Source organism: Orcinus orca, chromosome 2, assembly GCF_937001465.1.
Source record: "Orcinus orca chromosome 2, mOrcOrc1.1, whole genome shotgun sequence".
NCBI lineage: Eukaryota > Metazoa > Chordata > Mammalia > Artiodactyla > Delphinidae > Orcinus > Orcinus orca.
In genome coordinates, this window is record NC_064560.1 from 55,240,959 (window position 1) to 55,260,483 (window position 19,525).

At 40.8% G+C, this 19,525-nt stretch overlaps 1 protein-coding gene across 12 annotated transcripts in view; it reads left to right on the plus strand.

Annotated features, from left to right (window-relative positions):
- TJP1 (tight junction protein 1) overlaps positions 1-19,525 on the plus strand; it is a 343,097-nt gene that overhangs the window by 95,373 nt on the left and 228,199 nt on the right. For all 12 annotated transcript variants that reach the window (XR_007475411.1, XM_049705658.1, XM_049705651.1 and 9 more), the window contains one exon: positions 14,836-14,968. Coding sequence is in view for 11 of the 12 variants with exons in the window: in XM_049705658.1 (XP_049561615.1) it covers positions 14,836-14,968 (133 nt within the window). In the remaining variant the exon portion in view is untranslated. The remainder of the gene's footprint in view (positions 1-14,835; positions 14,969-19,525) is intronic.

Here is a 19,525-nt window from a genome sequence, read left to right on the forward strand (position 1 = left end):
GGGAGTGTTTCCTTAACTTCTCTTTCAGATTTTTCATTGTTAGTGTATAGGAATGCAAGAGATTTCTGTGCATTAATTTTGTATCCTGTTAGTTTACCGAATTCATTGATTAGCTCTAGTAGTTTTCTGGTAGCATATTTAGGATTCTCTATGTATAGTATCATGTCATCTGCAAACAGTAACAGCATTACTTCTTCTTTTCCGATTTGGATTCCTTTTATTTCCTTTTCTTGTCTGATTGCTGTGGCTAAAACTTCCAAAACTATGTTGAATAACAGTGGTGAGAGTGGACACCCTTGTCTTGTTCCTGATCTTAGAGGAAATGGTTTCAGTTTTTCACCTTTGAGAACGATGTTGGCTGTGGGTTTGTCATATATGGGCTTTATTATGTTGAGGTAAGTTCCCTCTATGCCTACTTTCTGGAGGGTTTTTATCATAAATGGATGTTGAATTTTGTCAAAAGTTTTTTCTGCATCTACTGAGATGATCATATGGTTTTTCTCCTTCAGTTTGTTAATATGGTGTATCACATTGATTGATTTGGGTATATTGAAGAATCCTTGCATTCCTGGAATAAACCCCACTTGATCATGGTGTGTGATCCTTTTAATGTGCTGCTGGATTCTGTTTGCTAGTATTTTTTTTTTTTTTGGCGGTACGCAGGCCTCTCACTGTTGTGGCCTCTCCCGTTGCGGAGCACAGGCTCCGGACGTGCAGGCTCAGCAGCCATGGCTCACGGGCCCAGCCGCTCCGCGGCATGTGGGATCTTCCCGGACCGGGGCACGAACCTGTGTCCCCTGCATCGGCAGGCGGACTCTCAACCACTGCGCCACCAGGAAAGCCCTGTTTGCTAGTATTTTGTTGAGGATTTTTGCATCTATGTTCATCAGTGATATTGGCCTGTAGTTTTCGTTTTTTGTGACATCTTTGTCTGGTTTTGGTATCAGGGTGATGGTGGCCTCGTAGAATGAGTTTGGGAGTGTTCCTCCCTCTGCTGTATTTTGGAAGAGTTTGAGAAGGGTAGGTGTTAGCTCTTCTCTAAATGTTTGATAGAATTCGCCTGTGAAGCCATCTGGTCCTGGGCTTTTGTTTGTTGGAAGATTTTAAATCACAGTATCAATTTCAGTGCTTGTGATTGGTCTGTTTATATTTTCTGTTTCTTCCTGGTTCAGTCTTGGAAGGTTGTGCTTTTCTATGAGTTTGTCCATTTCTTCCAGGTTGTCCATTTTATTGGCATAGAGTTGCTTGTAGTAATCTCCCATGATCCTTTATATTTCTGCAGTGTCAGTTGTTACTTCTCCTTTTTCATTTCTAATTCTATTGATTTGAGTCTTTTCCCCGTTTTTGTTGATGAGTCTGGCTAATGGTTTATCAATTTTGTTTATCTTCTCAAAGAACCAGCGTTTAGTTTTATTGATCTTTGCTATTGTTTCCTTCATTTCTTTTTCTGATCTGATTCATTTCTGATCTGATCTTTATGATTTCTTTCCTTCTGCTAACTTTGGAGGTTTTTTGTTGTTCTTTCTCTAATTGCTTTAGGTGTAAGGTTAGGTTGTTTATTTGAGATGTTTCTTGTTTCTTTAGGTAGGATTGTATTGCTATAAACGTCCCTCTTAGAATTGCTTTCGCTGTATCCCATAGGTTTTGCTTCGTCGTGTTTTCATTATCACTTGTTTCTAGGTATTTTTTGACTTCCTCTTTGATTTCTTCAGTGATCTCTTGGTTATTTAGTAGTTTATTGTTTAGCCTCCATGTGTTTGCATTTTTTACAGATTTTTTCCTGTAATTGATATCTAGTCTCATAGCATTGTGATCAGAGAAGATGCTTAATACAATTTCAGTTTTCTTAAATTTCCAAGCTTTATTTGTGACCCAAGTTGTGATCTATTCTGGAGAACTTTCCATGTGCTCTTGAGAAGAAAGTGTATTCTTCCGCTTTCGGGTGGAATGTCCTATAAATATCAATTAAGTCTATCTGGTCTGTTGTGTCATTTAAAGCTTGTGTTTCCTTATTTATTTTCTGTCTGGATGATCTGTCTATTGGTGTAAGTGGGGTGTTAAAGTCCCCCGCTATTATTGTGTTACTGTCGATTTCCCCTTTTATGGCTGTTAGCACTTGCCTTATGGATTGAGGTGCTCCTATTTTGGGTGCATAAATATTTATAATTGTTATGTTTTCTTCTTGGCTTGATCCCTTGATCATTATGTAGTGTCCTTCCTTATTTCTTGCCACAGTCTTTATTATAAAGTCTATTTTATCTGACATGAGTATTGCTACTCCAGCATTCTTGTGATTTCCATTTGCATGGAATATCTTTTTCCATCCCCTCACTTTCAGTCTGTATGTGTCCCTAGGTCTGAAGTGGGTCCCTTGTAGACAGCACATATATGAGCCTTGTTTTTGTATCTATTCAGCCAGTCTCTGTCTTTTGGTTGGAGCATTTAATCCATTTAATTTAAAGTTAGTTATCGATATGTATGTTCCTTAATTTTCTTAAGTGTTTTGGGTTTGTTATTGTAGGTCTTTTCCTTCTCTTGTGTTTCCTGCTTACAGAAATTCCTTTAGCATTTGTTATAAAGCTTGTTTGGTGGTGCTGAATTCTCTTAGCTTTTGCTTGTCTGTAAAGGTTTTAATTTCCCCATCGAATCTGAATGAGATCCTTGGTGGGTAGAGTAATCATGGTGGTAGGTTTTTCCCTTTCATCACTTTAAATATGTCCTTTCATTATTGATTGTTCCACATGTAGAACATATTTCATTTATTGTGTTCTTCATCATTGTTTGTTTGCTCTTTAGTTCTTCTACGTCCTTCTTAAAGGTTTCTTGTATTTTCTCCATTCTGTTTCCAAGATTTTGGATCACTTTACTATCATTACTCTGAATTCTTTTTCAGGTAGACTGCCTGTTTCCTCTTCATTTGTTTGGTCTGGTGGGGTTTTACCTTGCTCCTTCATCTACCGTGTGTTTCTCTGTCTTCTCATTTTGCTTAACTTAGTGTGTTTGGGGTCTCCTTTTAGCAGGCTGCGGGTTCGTAGTTCCCGTTGTTTTTGGTGTCTGCCCCCAGTGGCTAAGGTTGGTTCAGTGGGTTGTGTAGGCTTCTTGGTGGAGGGGACTGGTGCCTGTGTTCTGGTGGATCAGGCTGGATCTTGTCTTTCTGGTGGACAGGACTGCGTCCGCTGGTTTGTTTTGGGGTGTCTGTGACCTTATTATGATTTTAGGCAACCTCTCTGCTAATGGGTGGGGTTGTGTTCCTGTCTTGCTAGCTGTTTGGCATAGGGTGTCCAGCACTGTAGCTTGCTGGTCGTTCAGTGGAGCTGGGTCTTAGCGTTGAGATCAAGATCTCTGGGAGAGCTTTCGCCATTTGATATTACGTGGAGCCGGGAGGTCTCTGGTAGACCGGTGTCCTGAACTCGGCTCTCCCACCTCAGAGACACAGGCCTGACACCCGGCCAGGGCACCAAGACCCTGTCAGCCACATGGCTCAGAAGAAAAGGGAGTAAAAAAGAAAGAAAGAAAGAAAAAAATAAAGTTATTAAAAAATAAAAAAATTATTAAAAATGAAAAAGTAATAAAAATAAAAGAAAGAAAGAAGAGAGCAACCAAACCAGAAAACAAATCCATCAATCATAACAATTGTTAAAAACTATACTAAAAAATCCCCCAACCAAACAAACAAACAAAAAAACCAGACAGACAGACCCCTAGGACAAATGTTAAAAGCAAAGCTCTACAGACAAAATCACACAAAGTCCACTGCCTCAATTTTGGGATGAATCGTTGTCTATTCAGGTATTCCAGAGGTGCAGGGTACATCAAGTTGATTGTGGAGATTTAATCTGCTGCTCCTGAGGCTACTGGGAGAAATTTCCCTTTCTTTTTGTTCGCCCAGCTCCTGGGGTTCAGCTTTGGATTTGACCCCGCCTCTGCGTGTAGGTCGCCTGAGGGCGTCTGTTCTTCGTGGAGGCAGAGGCTGGCATGACGTTGCAACAGCCTGAGGCACGCCGTGTGTTCTCCCCAGGAAGTTGTCCCTGGATCACGGTGCGCTGGCAGTGGCGGGCTGCACAGTCTCACGGCAGGGGAGGTGTGGATAGTGACCTGTGCTTGCACACAGGCTTCTTGGTGGCGGCAGCAGCAACCTCAGCGTCTCATGCCCGTCTCTGGGGTCCGCGCTGATAGCCGTAGCTCGCGCCTGTCTCTGGAGCTCATTTAGGCGGTGCTCTGAATCCCCTCTCCTCGCGCACCCTGAAACAATGGTCTCTTGCCTCTTCGGCAGGTCCAGACTTTTTCCCGGACTCCCTCCTGGCTAGCTGTGGCGCAGTAGCCCCCTTCAGGCTGTGTTCACGCAGGCAACCCCAGTCCTCTCCCTGGGATCTGAACTCCGAAGCCAGAGCCTCAGCTCCCAGCCCCCGCCCTCCCTGGTGGGTGAGCAGACAAGCCTCTCAGGCTGGTGAGTGCTGGTCGGCACCGATCCTCTGTGCGGGAATCTCTCCGCTTTGCCCTCTGCACCCCTGTTGCTGCGCTCTCCTCTGTGGCTCCAAAGCTTGCCCCCAACCCCGTCTCCACCGGTGAAGGGGCTTCCTAGTGTGTGGAAACCTTTCCTCCTTCAGAGCTCCCTCCCAGTGGTGCAGGTCCCGTCCCTATTCTTTTGTCTCTGTTTTTTCTTTTGCCCTACCCGGGTACGTGGGGAGTTTCTTGCCTTTTGGGAAGTCTGAGCTCTTCTGCCAGCGTTCAGTAGGTGTTCTGGAGGAGTTGTTCCACACGTAGATGTATTTCTGATGTGTTTGTGGGGAGGAGGGTGATCTCCACGTCTTACTCCTCCGCCGTCTTGAAGGTCCCCCAGAGCCTTGATTTTTGCATTGAGTGCTTTCAGGAGCATTACACGGATCTTAGGGGAAAAGAGTGTCATATCATTTTCTTCATGCTTCTAAGTCTGTTTCTCCCAGTTGAGTCAGTAAGTATTGAAGGCCATGCAGTATCCATTCGTCCACTGAAGTTGTCATCTAATAGTCAGATTCCAGAAATAAGATAAGAAGAGCTGCTGTTCATTGAACTTGTTCCGTGCTGGCCCTATATCCCTCTATGGGGTGGGGGCTGTATCTCCCCAACTTTACAGATGAGGTCATTGGCTTGCCCAGAGTCACACCTCAGATTTTTTGCCAGTTCTTGGGGTTAAAAACGTATTTGAGCGAGGACGTGCCAGTCCAGAAAGAGAGACGGACTGAAGACAGGAACAAAAGGACGGAAATGTCCCTTATAGGATGTTGTTTCTCCCAGGGTGACCTGTGGCCCATTCACGGCTCACAGAGTTCCCTGATTGGATGGGACCAATATCCAAGTCCTTCCTTGGTTTCTTTAATGAGCAAAGTGTAGGCAGTTACACACATTATTATTTATAAGTACAACTAAGGGCCATTAATATGAACCTTTTCAGTGAGCTATTAAGGTTTCCGAAGTCTGGTACTCGTAAACAAAAATTAGCATTTTGCTAGCACTACTGAAGAATCCTTCAGAAGTACTCAGTATCCTTATAAAGTCAGCTGCCCTGCTATACTTAGCAGTATCTCAAGGCTCCTGTTCTCACACTCTTGTTTGGAATTCCCCTCATTTGGGGGAAGGATGCTTTGCTCTCTCTCATAAGTGTTATCTTGACTTGGTTGTAGCTGTCAGTTGCTTATATTTTATAATTAATATATTGTAGAAGGATTATTAGATATTTTGTTGATAGTTCTTGTATAACTGCTTTGTTTTTACGATCTTCATTATTTTTGCCCAATTCTTTGTTATTGTTGAGTTCTTTTCCACTAGAAATTAGAAATGGGTGTGGTAGATGAGCTTGGGAGCTGTTTGTCCCAAGTGAACTGTGGTCAAAACTGGTCGTGAGCCAAATCTGCTGAGTTGTAACAAAATGAGAGGATGGACTCCGGGTTTCTGCCTTTTAAGCCTGTCAGCCAAGGCTGCAAATAAAAACACGACGCTGTTAGAGAAGTTATGAAGCGAGTGGAGAGAGGCAGACATTTTCCCCCCAGTTACCCGCTAGGGATGATTAAATGGAATTAAGAATTAGGAAAAGAAAAACTTCATTGTAGGCCAAGTATTGATTTCTCCAGAGTTCAAGGGAAAGCATCCAAGCTGCTTACAGCTCACTTCCTAACTTTATTTCCCTGTCATCAAAGGCTGTTCTCCTAAATATTTGGGGAATGATCTCCACAGTCTGAGGTATTCAGTGGGGGAATACCTCAGGTTGGGGGAGAGCGGTGCCTCGGGGTGACAGAGGCTCCTTTTACTCCACATCACGAGTACGCAAAGGCAGTACTCCCCTCGTGAGTTGTAGATGCACCTCTGTATTCTTGTGCATGTCTAGCAGAGAACTATTTGAACACACGCATTTCCACCCCAGGACAAATACTAATTCTCGAGAAATATTAAAACAAAAGAGAAGTGACATTTAAAATTCCCTTATATCTCGACTCCTTCTGCATAATAATCTGGTCCATTATTATCTGGACCTGTTTATTCCTTTTCTTTATCTCCCATCAAAGAAAGGGGGCCCATGACTGAGCCATACGCTTTTTAACAGTTGACCTCTTAGCTTCACAGAGATCTGATCTGAGCTTTAAAGTTACTAAAATTACTCTGTAGGAGCTGGTTCAGTTCTTGGACAAGACACCATCCTCCCTCTGAGTCTGTGGGTAGGGCGGGTACCGACCTGATATTCACCTGGTATATGCCAGCTCATCCCTCCTGGTTATTAAAGGTTTTTATTATGATCCTGGTAGGGAGGGGGAGAGTCCATTCTTCTAGTTATATTTAGGATCTTTCTTTTCTCTTTTACTTTGTTACTGGATTTAATATTACATTGTGTTAAGTCTGATAAATTTCTTGGCCTTTAGTCATTTATAAAATTTGGTGGATATAAATACTTATTGCAGACTTTAGGTTTTAGGCTTTTAGGTTTGGAAAAAATGAAAATAGTGATGCCTGTCTAAGTCAGATGAGAGGAAAATCTTTTGAAAATTTTCTTTGTGGAGAAAAGTTTATATTACATTTGTGTTAATTTCTTATAAATGATCAAACCATATAAGCCGTGCTATCAACATGAAATGAGAGAGAGGAAATAAAGAAAATTTAAGCCTTGTATATTGTTTTAGCATTCTGTTTTTCTTTCCCACGTGCCCTCTTCTTTTTTTTCTTAAATTGGAGTATAGTTGATTTACAATGTTGTGTTAGTTTTTGCTGTACAGCAAAGTGAGCCAGTTATACATACATATATATCCACTCTTTTAGATTCTATTCCCATATAGGTCATTATAGAGTATTGTGCTAACCTGTGCTATACAGTAGGTTCTTATTAGTTATCTGTTTTATACATAGTAGTGTGTATATGTCAATCCCAATCTCCCAATTTATTCCTCCCCCTGCTTTCCCTCCAGTAACCACACGTTTGCTTTCTACATCTGTGACTAGACTTCTGTTTTGTAAATAGGTTCATTTGTACCATTTCTTTAGATTCCAATAAGCGATATCATATGATATCTGTCTTTCTCTGACTTACTTCACTCAGTATGACAATCTCTAGGTCCATCCATGTCGCTGCAAATGGAATTATTTTGTTCTTTTTTATAGATGAGTAATATTCCACTGTGTATGTGTACCACATCTTTTTTTTTTTTAAATAAATTTATTTATTTGTTTTTTGGCTGCATTGGGTCCTTGTTGCTGTGCGGGGGCTTTCTCTAGTTGCGGTGAGCAGGGGCTACTCTTCATTGCGCTGTGCAGGCTTCTCACTGCAGTGGCTTCTCTTGTTGTGGAGCATGGGCTGTAGGCGGGTGGGCTTCAGTAGTTGTGGCACGCGGGCCTAGTATTTGTGGCTCGCGGGCTCTAGAGCACAGGCTCAGTAGTTGTGGCGCATGGGCTTAGTTGCTCCATGGCATGTGGAATCTTCCTGGACCAGGGCTCGAACCCGTGTCCCCTGCATTGGCAGGCGGGTTCTTAACCACTGCACCCACCAGGGAAGTCCCTGTGCCACATTTTCTTTATTCATTCCTCTGTTGATGGACATTTAGGTTGCTTCCATGTCTTGGCTATTGTAAATAGTGCTGCTATGAACATTGGGGTGCATATATCCTTTCGAATTATGGTTTTCTCCAGATATATGTGCAGGAGAGGGATTGCTGGATCATATGGTAGCTCTGTTTTTAGTGTAGAGTGTAGGAGGGATCCCAACGATGTAGCAGGGTTCCTTTCCTCCACACCCTCTCTAGCATTTATTGTTTGTAGATGATGGCCATTCTGACCGGTGTGAGGTGATACCTCATTGTAGTTTTGATTTGCATTTCTCTAATAATTAGTGACCATATGCCCTCTTCTTGAACAGAGTTTTTCATTATTTTTATGGAATCTTTTACCCTGCAGAGAGGAGAACAAAACTGTACAGGGTGCTGCTCTTTGTGTTAAGAATAATGAAAGTGGCATCACCCAGATTTTACTCTGGAGATGACTTGAAAGGTGGACTCATTGGAACCCAATGAAATAACGAAAATATAAATTTAAAAAGCTACAACAAAAATAGTAACAGTCTGAGTAAACAATAAAAAATACCATCGATGGACCAGCATTCTTGAGGAATGTCTGAGAAGTAGTTAGTAGATAGGGACAGATCTACTGAGAGAAATACCTTGCAGAAACCATTGTCCGGAAAATGTGCAGAAGATTCCTGCAAAGTTAAGGGTGGGAGGCTTGAAGCAGCTTCAAAGGATAGAAGGAGCAGGGGATGTGGGGGGGGGGGTTCATCAGATCCGACTCCCTCATCCTCACTGATGTGTGACACAGAGGGGACAGCAGTGTTGCTTTCTCACTGAGGCAGTGATGTGGGCACTAGAGCCAGGGAGACAGGGCTGAACCTGAGATGTCCACTGCATCCCTTGACGCAGAAGAGAAGCTGCCTCACAGACCTCCCGGCAGTGTGTCCTGTCTCTGCCAGAGCTGCCAAAGGCAGGCCACCTTAAGCACTACTGTGGGGAAACAGACGTTCTCTAATAGAAATATAAATAGACTTTAAAAATCACACAACAAGTGGAAAAAGCCAGTATTAAGAGAATACCACATTCAACAAACAGACGAACTAATCTCCAAGAAAAAGGAAAAACTTTGGATTAACATGGTTTTCAGAAAGATGCAAGAGAATATTCTACTAATAAAAAAGCATACTAGACACTTTACAGATTTAAAATGTACTCATTGGAGTAAAAGAATGGCTGAATTGACAAATTGAAAAACAAATTAGTAATCTGGAGAAGTAAGCTAAAGACTCACAAAAGAAAGGGATGAAAAGAAAGAGAAGTTAGGAACTCTCGAAAGAAATCAAAGATGACACATATAGATGGAGAGATATACCATGTTCTTGGATTGGAAGAATCAACATTGTGAAAATGACTATATTACCCAAAGCAATCTACAGATTCAATGCAATTCCTATCAAATTATCAATGGCATTTTTTACAGGACTAGAACAAAAAATCTTAAACTTTGTATGGAGACACAAAAGACCCTGAATAGCCAAAGCAGTCTTGAGGGAAAAAAACGTAGCTGGAGGAATCAGACTCCCTGACTTCAGACTATACTACAAAGCTACAGTAATCAAGACAATATGGTACTGGCAAAAAACAGAAATATAGATCAATGGAACAGGATAGAAAGCCCAGAGATAAACCCACGCACCTATGGTCAACTAATCTATGACAAAGGAGGTAAGGATATACAATGGAGAAAAGACAGTCTCTTCAATAAGTGGTGCTGGGAAAACTGGACAGCTACATGTAAAAGTGTGAAATTAGGACACTCTCTAACACCATACACAAAAATAAACTCAAAATGGATTAGAGACCTAAATGTAAGACTGGACACTATAAAACTCTTAGAGGAAAACATAGGAAGAACACTCTTTGACATAGATCACAGCAAGATCTTTTTTGTTCCACCTCCTAGAGAAATGGAAATAAAAACTAAAATAAGCAGATGGGACCTAATGAAACTTAAAAGCTTTTGCAAAGCAAGGAAAACGACAAACAAGACAAAAAGACAGCCCGCAGAGTGGGAGAAAATATTTGCCAACGAATCAGCCGACAAAGGATTAATCTCCAAAATATATAAACAGCTAATGAAGCTCAATATTAAAAAAACAAACAACTGAATCCAAAAATGGGCAGAAGACCTAAATAGACATTTCTCCAAAGAAGACTTACAGATGGCCAAGAAGCACATGAAAAGCTGCTCAACATCACTAATTATTAGAGAAATGAAAATCAAAACTACAAACTACAAAACTACAAAACTACAACTCACACCAGTTAGAATGGGCATCATCAGAAAATCTACAAACAACAAATGCCAGTGAGGGTGTGGAGAAAAGGGAACCCTCTTGCACTGTTGGTGGGAATGTAAATTGATACAGCCACTATGGAGAACAGTATGGAGGTTCCTTAAGAAACTACAAATAGGGCTTCCCTGGTGGCGCAGTGGTTGAGAATCTGCCTGCAAATGCAGGGGACACGGGTTCGAGCCCTGGTCTGGGAAGATCCCACATGCTGCGGAGCAACTAGGCCCGTGAGCCACAACTACTGAGCCTGCACGTCTGGAGCCTGTGCCCCGCAACAAGAGAGGCCGCAACAGTGAAAGGCCTGTGCACCGCGATGAAGAGTGGCCCCTGCTTGCTGCACCTAGAGAAAGCCCTCACACGAAACAAAGACCCAACGAAGCCAAAAATAAATAAATAAATAAATAAATAAATAATCCTTCCCTCTACTTAAAAAAGTAAATAAATAAATAAACTAAAAATAGAATTACCGCATGACCCAGCAATCCCACTACTGGGCATATACCCAGGGAAAACCATAATTCAAAAAGAGTCATGTACCCCAATGCTCATTGCAGCACTATTTACAATAGCCAGGTCATGGAAGCAACCTAAATGCCTATCGACAGACAAATGGATAAAGAAGATATGGTATATATATATACAGTGGAATATTACTCAGCTATAAAAAGCGAAATTGGGTCATTTGTAGAGACGTGGATGGATCTAGAGACTGTCATACAGAGTGAAGTAAGTCAGAAAGAGAAAAACAAATATCGTATATTAACACATATAAGTGGAACCTAGAAAAATGGTACCGATCAACCAGTTTGCAGGGCAGAAATAGAGACACAGGTGTAGAGAACAAACGTATGGACACCGAGGGGGGAAAGTGGTGGGGGCGGGGGCGGGGGCGGGTGGTGGTGGTGGGATGAATTGGGAGATAGGGATCGACATATATACACTAATATGTATAAAGTAGATAAGTACTAAGAACCTGCTGTATAAAAAAAATAAAATAAAATTCAAAAAAAAAAAAAATGTCCAAGAGGGGGCTGGACTTTTGGCAGGGATGTGGTGGTGCTGGCAAAGAAGGAAAATGAAGATGTATTAATGTCATTTCTTGTGTAAGAGGAGGTAAGAAAACCAATGAACCAGAGATGCTGATAGAAAAATATGAGTTTAAACATGTATGTATGTATGTATATTTACATATACATGTATGTGTATATACATATAAATACATAAATATATGCATATAGTTAGTTAGCTAGAGTTAGAGTTGCCCTTATAAAATGTACAACTTTCAAACTAACTGGAAGGGCGGAAGAGTCTGCGGGCTGGCGGGGCAAAGAAAACTCAATCATACTGAAAAGGCAGAAAAAAACCCCAAAGTATTTAAATTTAAAAACACACACACAAACCATAAAACAAAGATGATAGGAATAAATCTAAACATATGAGTAAAGAGTACTTTGAATGGATTAAGGTTCTCTCAAAAAATACTGATTTCCAGATTGGGTAAAAAAGAAAAGGAATACAGCTGCATGCTGTTTACCAGGAGTTAAAGGTACAGCTAAAAAGAGAGAGATAGACACTTGGAAAGGTGGAAAATACAAGCACAGAAAAAGATAAGCCAGGAAAAGTTTAATGTAAATATATAGATGGAAAACATTATCAGACAAAATAGCATTTAGGGTAAAATCTTGAATTGGCACAGAGACTTTTCATATGCTAAAGGGTTAAATCCCTAAGAAGATCTGAGTTACAAACATTAAGGCATCTAATAAAATAGATTTGAGACATATAAAGGAAAAACTAATGATATACAAAGATCAACTGACAAATCCATATTCACGCTGGGGAGCTCGATACTAGTCTCTTTTTTTTTTTTTTTTTTGCGGTACGCGGGCCTCTGTCACTGTTGTGGTCTCTCCCGTTGCGGAGCACAGGCTCCGGACGCGCAGGCCCAGCTGCCATGGTTCACGGGCCCAGCCGCTCCGCGGCATGTGGGATCCTTCTGGACCAGGGCACGAACCCGCGTCGCCTGTATTGGCAGGCGGACTCTTAACCACTGCACCACCAGGGAAGCCCCCGATACTAGTCTCTTTTATAGAAATCAACTCAGCAAGACAAATACAATGAAGGACACAGAGAAGTTGAGTTTTAACTAATAAGATAAAATGGTAAAATTGTCCTTGTATTTAAGGACTGCCAAATGGGCATTGTTATACTGTTGATGGAAGCGTAAGTTGGTAAGGTCTTTTTGAAAGGCAATACTTAGCAACTTCTAGTAACTTTTCCTAAGTAAATACTGCATTTGTACCCAAAGATGTTGTCCAAAAAAAGGAGTTCATTGCTCTGTGGTTTGATAGCAAACGTTTGAAAGCTAAACTAAATGCCCATCACAGGGGAATGATTGAATAAATTGTCGTACACCTATGCTATGGAATAGTGGTTAGCCGTTAAAAAAAACAATGAAATAGATCTGTATGGGTTATTATGGGGAAAGAGTCAAGATAGGTAATTAAGTGAAAAATATAAGATGCAGGACAATATAAACAATTTGGTGCCTTGCCTTAAAAGTTTCAAAAGGAGATTAACACATACATAGATAAACATGAGCATTTGTCTTCAAGGTTATACAAAGAACTGTTGTCAATGATTGTCCTTAGGAAGAGGGATGGGGATTTGGGATGAGGGGGAGGGGGGAGGCTTTTACTTGTTGTTTCTGTATCTTTCTGTACTCTTCAAATATTCTTACTATATGGATGGAGTACTTTTAAGCTGTAGATGTACCTAAACTAGTCTATTTTATGGTATTTACTTCTACCTTATTTTTGTTAAATTAATTTTGCTAGTAGTCCATCCTTTGTGTCCTTTTCAAGCAACAAGAGACATTTTATTTTATTTTTAAATGTATTTATTTTATTCATTTATTTTTGGTTGTGTTGGGTCTTCGTTGCTGTGCGCAGGCCTTCTCTCGTTGCAGTGAGCGGGGGCCACTCTTCGTTGCGGTGCGCGTGCTTCTCACTGCAGTGGCCTCTCTTGTTGCATAGCACCGGCTCTAGATGTGTGGGCTTCAGTAGTTGTGGCATGCGGGCTCAGTAGTTATGGCTCGTGGGCTCAGTAGTTGTAGCTTGCGGGCTCTAGAGCACAGGCTCAGTAGTTGTGGTGCATGGGCTTTGTTGTTCTGCGGCATGTGGGATCTTCCAGGAGCAGAGATAGAACTGGTGTCCCCTGCATTGGCAGGCGGATTCTTAACCACTGCACCACCAGGGAAGTCCCTCAGACAACATTTTAAATACCAAAAATTAAATAGGTCATGAAGGTTAATAAATATATGAACATGGAATGTATTACAAATAGGAGATCTGATCATAAAATAAGGATTACGTTTTTCACAAACCACACAGCCACACTTACAAATCAGCCTCATTACTTTATAATCTTTTTTATCTCTAAAACCATAATCCACTGAGCAGTGTCCTCCCAGGTTCCCAAGGCACCTTGTTCCAAGGCTGCCACCAGCAGTGGCACAAAATGGGAGGACACATGGCAGTCTGGAGTGTGTGTGTGTATGTGTGAACACGTTGCCCAGGGTGCGTTCTATAGATGGCTTAGTTTGTGTGCTGTTTCTTATCTGAATTTTCTTGGTTCCATAGTAATACTGAATTAAGTGTCGACTGTCATGCTTAAATTTTTTTTTAACATTTTTATTGGAGTATAATTGCTTTACAATGTTGTGTTAGTTTCTGTTGTATAACAGAGTGAATCGGCTATATGTATACATACATCCCCATATCCCCACCCTCTTGCATCTCCCTCCCACCCTCTCTATCCCACCCATCTCTATCCCACCCCTCTAGGTGGTCACAAAGCACTGAGCTGATCTCCCTGTGCTACGCAGCTGCTTCCCACTAGCTATCTGTTTTATATTTGGTAGTGTATATATGTCAGTGCGACTCTCTCACTTCGTCCCAGCTTACCCTTCCCCGCCTCCTCGTGTCCTCAAGTCCATGCTATGTCTCATGCTTCAATTTTTAAAGGCTATTTTCATGCTTAATAGAATCCTCCTGAACAGTTTCTGTGGTTGGGGACAGTGATGGCTGCTGTGCACTGGTGTGCCAGGCACCAGGCTGAGCACTAGATAAATAACCACCCAGAGGGAAGCAGTGCCTCTCAGTTACCTAGGAAACTTCAGTCTGGTCTTGGTTGCTTTTCTGATGGTTACAGAGTTGACTTTTAGTGAATCTTAATGTTGGAATATTTGAACTGTCACGAAAGATTTCTAAACTAGCAAGCTGCTAAGAAATATTTAGAAAGGTATCTGGTAGAATGTAGCTCCACTGTGATTCTTAGCTTTTTGGTTGAAAAAGGAGTATGACATCTCCAAAGCTATTCTCAAGTAAATGCTTACCTCATACTTGAGAAAAGTATTCACCTGTAAACCTGTCTTCTTAAGAATTTTCCTCTTCTTGCAGGGTAACACCGTCCTCTGAAAATCCTAATGGTGCTACTTCTAGTGTCAGCCAAGGAAAACCTTCTCTAAGACGAATTAAAGGGAGACTACACAGAAGCAAAAGCCTCGATAGCATCGATTTCTGTGAACTCACTGTAAGTGGATTGTTTAACGCTTTTCTTCCTTTTCAAAGAATATGAAAAATTTGATTTTTAAATATTTTCATAAAAATGCAACAGGCTTATTTTGTGGTAAGCATTTTTCGGTAAAAACTGGTTTATCCAACAGGTTACCGACCAGCATAACTTTCTTAACCGATATCCATAAATACATTTATGATAAGCGGTTCATAATGATGATTCTGGTTCAAAGACCAAAATAAACAAATGTTTCCTGAACTCTACAACAAAAATTGAATTAAGGGGCTTCCCTGGTGGCACAGTGGTTGAGAGTCCGCCTGCCGATGCAGGGGACACGGGTTCATGCCTCGGTCCGGGAAGATCCCACATGCCACGGAGCGGCTGGGCCTGTGAGCCATGGCCACTGAGCCTGCGCGTCCGGAGCCTGTGCTCCGCAACGGGAGAGGCCACAACGGTGAGAGGCCCGCGTACAGTAAAAAAAAAAAAAAAAAAAAAAAAATTGAATTAAGTTCAGTGGATAATGTAAATTTCTCAGAAAATCACAAATCCACATATCAATGTAAGTACAGACCTAAGTATTTGATGAACCCCAAACACCCAACTTCCTTGTAGTTCCAGAAAATAGAGGTGCTCTCTTATTATTAGGACAGATCCCAGTTCAGTTAATGATGGGGTTTTCTTCTCATTCTAAGTGATTAACATTAGTGACCTTTTTTTCCCCAGGCCTAGTGACAGGTTTTCACTTGGGTATATGGTAAATTCATGCATGTTTTTAGAGGAACACTGGCCCTTTCAGGCCCCACTGTCCTTTCCTATTAATTGTGTTGTCCTGGAAGAGCTACTGTAATGCCATAAAGGAAACACTAGAATTTTCCTAGCTATAAGAAGGTCTTATTCACATGTATGTGTTGTAGCATTCATTGGCAAATTAATGGATGTTCGGGATGCTTAGACTAGATGTGTTCGTTTCTCCCTTGAGCGCTGAAGAATTCAGAATTATAAAAGTACCATTGACCATTATTGTTTCAAAAGGTGGTAACAGTGTGAAAGTAAAGCCTATCTTTTTTGAAGATATGACCGCTGCATCTTTTTTTTTTTTTTTTTTTGCGGTACGCGGGCTTCTCACTGTTGTGGCCTCTCCCGTTGCGGAGCACAGGCTCCGGACGCGCAGGCTCAGCGGCCATGGCTCATGGGCCCAGCCGCTCCGCGGCATGTGGGATCTTCCCGGACCGGGGCACGAACCCGTGTTCCCTGCATCGGCAGGCAGACTCTCAACCACTGCGCCACCAGGGAAGCCCTACTGCATCTTTTGCCTATAATTGATGAAAACAAAAGTTCAGTAATTGTGAATACTCTATATTTTTAGTTTTCAAAAATTTTAGTAATTATTTTTATTAAAATAATTTTACCCAATTATTTCACTTAAAACTATGCTTGACCATATAAGACAAGAAGGTGAAACGTGACCTATCAGAAGACATTTAAGCAATAACTGAAAAAAGGGGTTAAAAGACAGTAAATTCATGCTAAGTAGACTTTAAAGTGACAGAAGAAAGTATAAGTCTGGCTTAAAATAAAGCAAATTGCTTTTCAAAAGTGAAACACTGAATTAATTAAGAAACAAATTTGAATTATTTGTTAAAACATAAAAATGGGAGTTGAAATTTTATCACGTTATTTTATATGATGTTAAATATTATCATTACTGAAGCATAATCAGGTAACTAATTAATTTGCGTGTCATAAAATATGTTTACTTGTTTAAATAGAATTATTGTGGAGGGGGAAGATATTAAAATTTTTCTAGAATATGACAGAAGAAGAGCTTAACTTCACATAAGATTGCCTTCAGTTTCTCAGAAATAGAAATAGATTATTTCAGCTGTGAGGAAAAGTTGGTGCATAGAGTTATCTTTTCATTGTGATGAACATGTCTAAAAATTATTGATAGTAAATTTCCTGTCTCATTCCATGAAAGAGTTGATTTGGCTGAAGTTAGTGTACAGTACAAGCAAGGAAAAAAATAACACTAGCCAGGTGCAGAATTAATTTATTTCTTTTTGATGATCTTTCCTGTTTGACTTTATGTCAAAAGTGAAATGTTTAAGCATCTCTGGAGGGAAGAGGTTTTGCCATTGAGGTTCAAAGAGAGGTAAAGCTGAGGTAGGGAAAGTGGATTCCTGGGAAGAGCTGTGGGTTCTGGTGTGGGGTGTGCTCAGCTGCATGAGCTGTGTTGTGTGTGACTTTGGTGTTCTACTTTCCGCAGAGTGCATTGAAAGGCCATGTACTGATAGTTCATCTACTTGTCAGTAATGGGAATGTATTAACAAAATGTAATTACTGCAATCAATTTGGGTTTTTTGCAATTTGAGTTCATTTTCTGTCTCAGGTTCTTATAGTCATGGTTGGTGGGGCAGCAATTTAGTGTTTTGTTCTTTGAACATTTTTAGATTGTCAGAAATTTTTACAATGAACATGTTCCGTTTTTAGCAAAGCAATAAACTGATTTTCTGAAAAATAAAATAATAGAAAGAAGACTCTCTCAGCTTGGCTATTCCCACTTTCTACCATAAGCTATGGTCAGATAATACTATAATATTCAGAATGTATAGGGACATGGAGTATCTTTGGTATGGGGCTGAAAAAGGACTTTTTCCCTCTACCTTTTTTAAAAAATTTATTTATTTGTTTTTATTTTTGGCTGTATTGGGTCTTCGTTACCGCGCGCGGGCTTTCTCTAGTTGCGGCGAGCCGGGGCTACTCTTCATGACGGTGCGCGGGCTTCTCATTGTGGTGGCTTCTCTGGTTGTGGAACATGGGCTCTAGGCGCGCGGGCTTCAGTAGTTGTGGAACGTTGTTTCAGTAGTTGTGGCTCACGGACTCCACAGTGCAGGCTCAGCAGTTGTGGTGCACGGGCTTAGTTGTTTTGCAGCATGTGGGATCTTCCTGGTCCAGGGCTCGAACCCGTGTCCCCTGCATTGGCAGGTGGGTTCCTAACCACTGAGCCACCAGGGAATCCCTTTCCCTCCACTTCTAAAATTTTATCTTCTTTTTTTTAAAAAAGGGAGTACTCCGCTTTTTAAAAATGTGGTTTAGAAAAGGGTTTCATGGGAGGTAAAAAGTGTTCAGATTTGTTTCTCTAATGCAGTTGGCTATGCCATATAATCGTGGAGAACCAAATTTTAAAATCTTTGCCACAAAGTTTAAAGGGAAGAAGATCCTTGGGAAAGGGTCTGTAATGACTTCTAATTGTATAGGAATACATAACCCTTATTCTCTTCAGGAAATAGCTTAGCCATTGTATGTATCTCTTCATAAATGTTCTTCTAGTGCAAAAAGACTGAAAATTTTGTCATATTATACACTTTTTTAAATTGTAAAAATTCTTATTAAATGTATGGCTTCCTTTAACCACCAAAGTAAACAGAAAACCTTAAAATAGAAAGACAGAAACTTAGTTCATGGTATCCTGTCATGTACATATATATCAAATTTGCATGACCAACAGAGTAACATTTATATTTTTACATTTTGCTTTTAACTTTGCCTGAGAAAAAAATGCAATTTTCATTGCTTTTGGAAGAACTTAGCAAGTGGAGCAGGAGGTCCCCTTGCCATGGTTTCAAGGTCCCAGTTTCTGGCCGATAAGCCTCAGGTTCCAGCTGAGACTGTTGGCTTTGGTCCCAGCATCAGATCGATGCCATTTCACCCCTGGGGAGAGTTGGTTGTTTCAGCTTTCTCTGTGGGGATTAAATGGGATGGGCTTTCTAGTTCATTCTGTAAACACTGCAGCGTAATTGATTGACAACCTAGTTTACTGAGGGGGCCTGGAATCCATCCACTCTCCCTAGGTCCTTGAGACAGTGTCCCAGGGATACTTGGTACAGTTTTCTTAGGCGAGGCCTGGAATGGACAAGTCTGTTATGATGATGTGTTTTGCCTAGAAAACCTGAGCCTTTCTTCAACACTTTAATGAGTCAAATGCTATATAAACCATGTGACAAGTTCTGTTTCTTCCTTCGGGTGAAGGAGGGATGTATTGATAATCAGTATGAAGAAGAAAAGCAACCGTTTGTCTTTAGATTTAGCTAATGATGTTTCCGTTCTTAGCTCTTCCGTATCACTGTGGTGTCATTGCCATCAGGTTTAGAGTCATCAGGTTGCATTTTCACTTCTGTCCCTTCCTCTCTCTCAGATTCTAAATGTGTTATCAAAGAATTTTAAGTGGTAATTTAAAAATTCAGCAGATTGCTTGAAATTTTACGGCTTCTCTTGATTATACCTCCTACCTAAAATAGGAGGATGGAGCCAATTGAGTGGGATTCCTTCAGTTTGGGAATGCTGTCCTTAACGTGAACTTAAGTAATTTATTTCTTGCTTTGTGGGTGTAAACCTAGATTGTCAGTTTTCTCTTTCTGCCAACAGAAATACTACAAAGAAGTTCTATATACAATAAATAGGAACAATGAACTAATTAATAATTTATGTCTCTGTTCCTTTAGCCTTGAGTAAAAAGGATTCAGTCATCACTGAGAACCATCAGGCAAAATGATACATTTTTCAAAACCCTTC